This window comes from Penaeus chinensis, chromosome 32, assembly GCF_019202785.1.
Source record: "Penaeus chinensis breed Huanghai No. 1 chromosome 32, ASM1920278v2, whole genome shotgun sequence".
Classification (NCBI taxonomy): domain Eukaryota; kingdom Metazoa; phylum Arthropoda; class Malacostraca; order Decapoda; family Penaeidae; genus Penaeus; species Penaeus chinensis.
Window position 1 is genome coordinate 13633894 of NC_061850.1, and position 5000 is coordinate 13638893.

A 5000-nucleotide genomic window follows, 5' to 3' on the forward strand; every position below is an offset into this window, starting at 1 on the left:
TATCGTCTTGGTGTGCCCGAGGTCGCTTCTCGGAAGGAAATGACTTATTGGAAGCGAGATTGTCCGCCGCCATCTCATCAGAGTTTTCTGACAGACTATATTTCTTGTCAGAAGTTCCTAACAAAGCACATCTTTCGGGCAGGAGTAGTTTTTGATTGGTATTCATTGTCACTAAATACAGGAATTCTGGCTCTGCCGCCGCTTCCTCCTCCTGTGACACCTTCAACACTAGGCGACAGTTCACACCAAAATTGTCTTTATCAATGTTATGAATTAATGACAAAAGGATTCCACTAACGTCCTTGCCGAAAAGAATTTGCTTGTCTTCACTTCTCACCCACATTAAACTATGTGCCCATAACTTCAGCACAGATTGCTTACTCCGAACACCTAAAGATGCTTGACAGCCGCAGCATGCCAGTTCATAATTATTGTTATTTGGAGAGACACAATCCACTGCCGTATCTTTATGAACGAGAAAATGAAGTTCAGAATAGAAGCAATCGTCACTTGCAGGCTGTAGTGACGAAGGTTTGAGTTTCTCGCCCTCATTACCATGAAGATGACAGAACCATCCCTCTGAGGCTTGGTCCCAGTCCACCGAAGGTAAAGGTAAGACTCTCCTAAACCTCACATCACTAAGTAAGACTCTACGGCACTGCTTGCACTGGGCCGACACCAGACTATCTTTCAGGATCTCACTAAAGGTCAGGGAAGTATCCGAAATGGCAGGTCCAACGGTACTCAAGAGGTCTGCACTAAGTGTACTGAGGAGAGATGTCTTCTCATCCAACTGTGCTCTTGCAGTTATGTGGCTGCCATCTTGGGTGATTTTGCTAACAGTTCCTGGTACTAGAGATGTACCTTTTGGGAACTTAATGGTCAAATCATCTCCATTCCTGAATTTGATGATGCACAGATATTTATTGGCTGTAATTTCCAGGCAAGGGCCTCTATCAGTAGGTAGCGTTATGTAGAGGTTACAAGCTTGAATATTTGGGAGTACCTCCACCAATATCTGCGTCATTATGGGTCTGCAATATCTGTCGGAGTAATAAAGAAGATGTGAGGCGGAAAACACACCAGGGCAATAACAATTACCAGCTACAACTGCCACCACTTAGGCTAAATGCGTCAAGGGTAAGGGCAGCTAAATAAAAATTATATTTTATCATCTTGTTCAGTCACGTAACCCTACCACACAATTTAGTACTGTTGAAATCTATTTCAGAGGAACAAAATACGAACTTTAATCATTATCAAACTCAAGAAGTCTAATTAACAATCCGTAACAAAAAGAGTTCATGTTAACCCTTTCGGGATCATAGGTAAAATCCGCAAAATATATGTCATGTAAAAAAAATCATAACTTTTTCCATAGTTGTTTCATAAACCTTAGGTTGGAATCAAATCGAAGCTAAAAGGATAACGCATTCAAATAACACACAATTTCCCTGTTCCCCTACCAATACGAATTTTCCCGTTCTAAAAGAAACAAATATGTAAACATTTTTGAAAATTCAATATTCAAAATGTGAAAATAAAATAAAATTCCGCAAGGGGTTCCTCAGCTCACAAGCCTCGTTTTGATCTCCAAAACACATAGAACTGTTGTGCATGGATCCTGCAATCTGCACAGCCAAATGCAAGAAAACGATGCCTAAAAGCTTTCAAAATAGAGCTGTTCCAAAAGCTTATTGGGAAGTTTTCGTCAATAAAAAGATCTTTTCAACAACAACCAAATGCAACCCAACGATATAATGGATTAAAACATTATGATGTGAAAGCAGAGAAACGGGGATTTTGTAAAAGTGATTGTGGCAGCAAAGTCCAGTACAAGTGCACTGAATGCGATGTTTTTCTTTGTATTGATTGTTTTTAAGGTTACCATTCACCAAAATCAGACTGAAAAAAAAAACAATAGCCAATTGTTTTGTTTTCTGTATTTATTTTATATAGTCATTAATGAGTTGGTACTGTTAAATGCATATGTTTTTTTTTAATGCAGCCCTCTTATTTCGTTTTTTTTTTTCACTCAAAACATCCGAAATGGTCAAATATGTCCTTATGATCCCGAAAGGTTTAATAATGATTAGTATCTTCTCTTTCCCTAATTACCGCACACACCTGTTAATAATTATAAAATCTACAACAAATGCTGATTCTAGACAAACGATTTCTTACTCTGCGACTTTGCAGATCTTGGCAATTAAATATAAAGTATGATGGTACGTATGTAAACATCTATTCAAGGTCTATTTATCTGCCATTTAAGAAGTACCATACTAATCTTTCTTCTGCCAACCAAAAATTTGCTATAAATAACATTCTATTTCTAAGTTTTATATATAAAAAGACTGTATTTCCCAATGATTCCATGCTATCACATATAATTTTTCCTGCCTTCATTCTTATGAAAACATACACTGGGGCCCCCATCAGCTTACCTGTAAAGTCTATCCAATTCACAATAAACTCTTATCACATTAAGAAAACTATAATCTGTGCAGTCCTTTAGATATTCATAATCCTAAAGTAAGAAAGCCTCACATCAAATATCACTGTTATGCATATTTCATAGGTTACAAAAATCCTTACCATGTGTTGTATCAAATGTATGTGAAGGAATTTGGTTTGTTTGTAAATAAGAGTGTGCATTCGAAAATATTTTTTTTCTTATTTCAGGTTTTACTAACAGGAAATAATGTTCATAAATAACATGATAACTTATATACCATTGGAAATATTTGTTGTGATATTGGTTTAGATTATTCAAATAATGTAATATTTCTCATAAAATGAGTGTTTTAAATTGGTTAATTGATTAATCTCATTAATTATATATTGCATAACAAAAAATCTTTGAAAACAAATATAGGTATTTTAAACAAATAAAAATAACGAAAATTTCCAAAATAAGATAATAAAACTAAATATAAACGCTCTTTGGTCTTTGTTCACATCCACAAATATTATAACTATCCGGTGAGTTGAGTTATCCGAATTAATTTCATTTTTATGTCGTTTTACGGCTTGTTTAAGATTATTCTGTTGTGCAAAAGATATTAAGATAAAGCTTAGGGCGGAGAATAAAACATTAATGTGGTAAATTAATTCTAAAGTAAAATACTGCTGCTCTCGGAACTCCTTGTCGTGCTCATCCAGACAACTTGTCAGGACCAGACGTGCCGCGATCGGAGCAATAAGGGGTATGAAATACCAATATTATATAGTTGCATACCAATATCATACAGTTGCCTGGAATTGCCAAATGCTATCTTGACGTCATCTTGTCAGGGGGGTCATTTCAGCTTTTGCTTGGGGGGGGCAAGGGGAGGTCAATGAGTGAAGTGAGCACAATTAGCTGGGGATTTTTTTGGGGGGAGGATGGTGAATAACACTCAATAGATTATAAATAAAATCCTATTCGATCAATAATAAGTATGTTGACTAAATGTTAAATTTCTGGTATTCACTGATAATATACATAAATTTATTCATATGTTGCTACCAGTACTTTTGGTACAGTTTTATGAAAAATAATGAGCACCATGGTACTGGTGATACTGATGTGATCACAATACAAGCAAGCATCTGCTCTTGAATGTTTTGGTTAAGAGGTAAATCTAGTATTACTGTATATAAATATAAATTATTAAGATAACCAGGGGCATCAATTGGTGGAGGGGGCAGTTGCTGTACCAGTTTATTCTGCTTTAAATATGTCTGTAATCAAAATCAACTAGCTCTAGAAATTGTTGGGGGTGTGGCCCTTGTGGGGAGGGGGGAAGACAGACCATGAGGGGGACAAAAAGAGTCTTGGGGGGCACTGTGAATTGACGCCCCTACATCTTGTCTTGCTCGACTGTCTGCAAAGAAGGGTTAGTTGGTTGAGAAGGACAACTTGTACTGGATGTCAACGTAGGAGTCCTGAATGGTCAAAACATCATGTAGTTCCGAGTGCAGCATAATATGATTTTTAAAATTTGGTTTGCCAATAATTATTTTGTGGACTTAATGATAAACACTAAAACTTTAAAAGTTTTATGAAATATCTTTATGAATAAATAACAGATTTATTGAGAATCATAATTTCATGAAAGAGGTGAAAAGACAATATAGATATTAATATAAAAAAAGACAGATTCAGGGAAAATTACATGATAGAAAGCTGGGATAAAATTATGCATTAACTGCTTTACATTAAAAGTGAAAGCTGTAAGACATGGTGACAGGTGAATGTCTGTTCATTTAGGTGATCAGTTGCATGGTGCTAATGAACCTGCAAAGTTATATTGGTAATTTTTATTACTTGTGATAAATGTTAGAAGCATTTCTTTTAAAGGCAGTTACTTGATTGTATTTTAGTTTGGTTTATCTATTTGTCTTGCAATGTCATTCACAAGAACTGGCCAATATGATTATTTGCATTGTATTATCAGATTTTTTTTTAGTTTCACACAGCCATACAATCTTGCAATTATTATTCCTTCTTTCAATTATCAATGGTGTGATATGTGTGAATCTCTTGTTATTTTCCATTGCAAAAGGTATAAATGAAAGTATTTGGAATATTTATGAAGTGACCTTTGAGATTAAGGCCCTATTACTCCAGCCATTCCCTGGAAATCCATAAAGATCGCCATATGAAATAAAAGCTTTCCTAATCTAAAGGCTTCACCCTCAACCTCATCCAGTTGCCATATTTCCTTATCAGGGGAAATACAGCAAACCCCTACTTAATCACTGTGGACTCTCTGCATGGTATTTGTCATGACCTCTTTTCTTCGTGACTGATGTTACTTTATGCCTTTGCAGATTATTATAGTGCCCTTACATTTTCATAGAATTGTATACCAAAGTATTTGGTGTACCACAACTTCTTTCTTATCAACCATAGATGTAAAGTGTTGTATTTTAACTCATTCTAACCATTATAGGCAAAGTTTACCTTGTAATATGTGGCTGTAGGAAACTGCAACATATTTTCTTTCCTGTTT

General features: G+C 35.4%; 2 protein-coding genes across 4 annotated transcripts in view; one reads left to right on the top strand and one right to left on the bottom strand.

Annotated features, from left to right (window-relative positions):
• The window catches only part of LOC125042603 (E3 ubiquitin-protein ligase E3D-like), a 3117-nt gene extending 474 nt beyond the window's left edge, over positions 1 to 2643 (bottom strand). Inside the window, exons 1-2 of one of the 2 annotated variants that reach the window (XM_047638357.1) lie at positions 2599 to 2643; positions 1 to 1043 (exon numbers count right to left, since the gene is read on the bottom strand). The exon at positions 1 to 1043 is cut by the window's left edge and continues 474 nt beyond it. In XM_047638357.1, coding sequence (XP_047494313.1) covers positions 1 to 1027 — 1027 coding nt within the window. In that variant the 5' untranslated portion in view covers positions 1028 to 1043; positions 2599 to 2643. The other variant, XM_047638358.1, reaches the window with a different exon arrangement.
• Positions 2644 to 2964: 321 nt separating this feature from the next.
• Positions 2965 to 5000, top strand: part of LOC125042723 (ADP-ribosylhydrolase ARH3-like) — a 14129-nt gene continuing 12093 nt past the window's right edge. Inside the window, exon 1 of one of the 2 annotated variants that reach the window (XM_047638554.1) lies at positions 2965 to 2985. The gene's annotated coding sequence lies outside the window, so the exon portion shown is untranslated. The remainder of the gene's footprint in view (positions 2986 to 5000) is intronic. The other variant, XM_047638553.1, reaches the window with a different exon arrangement.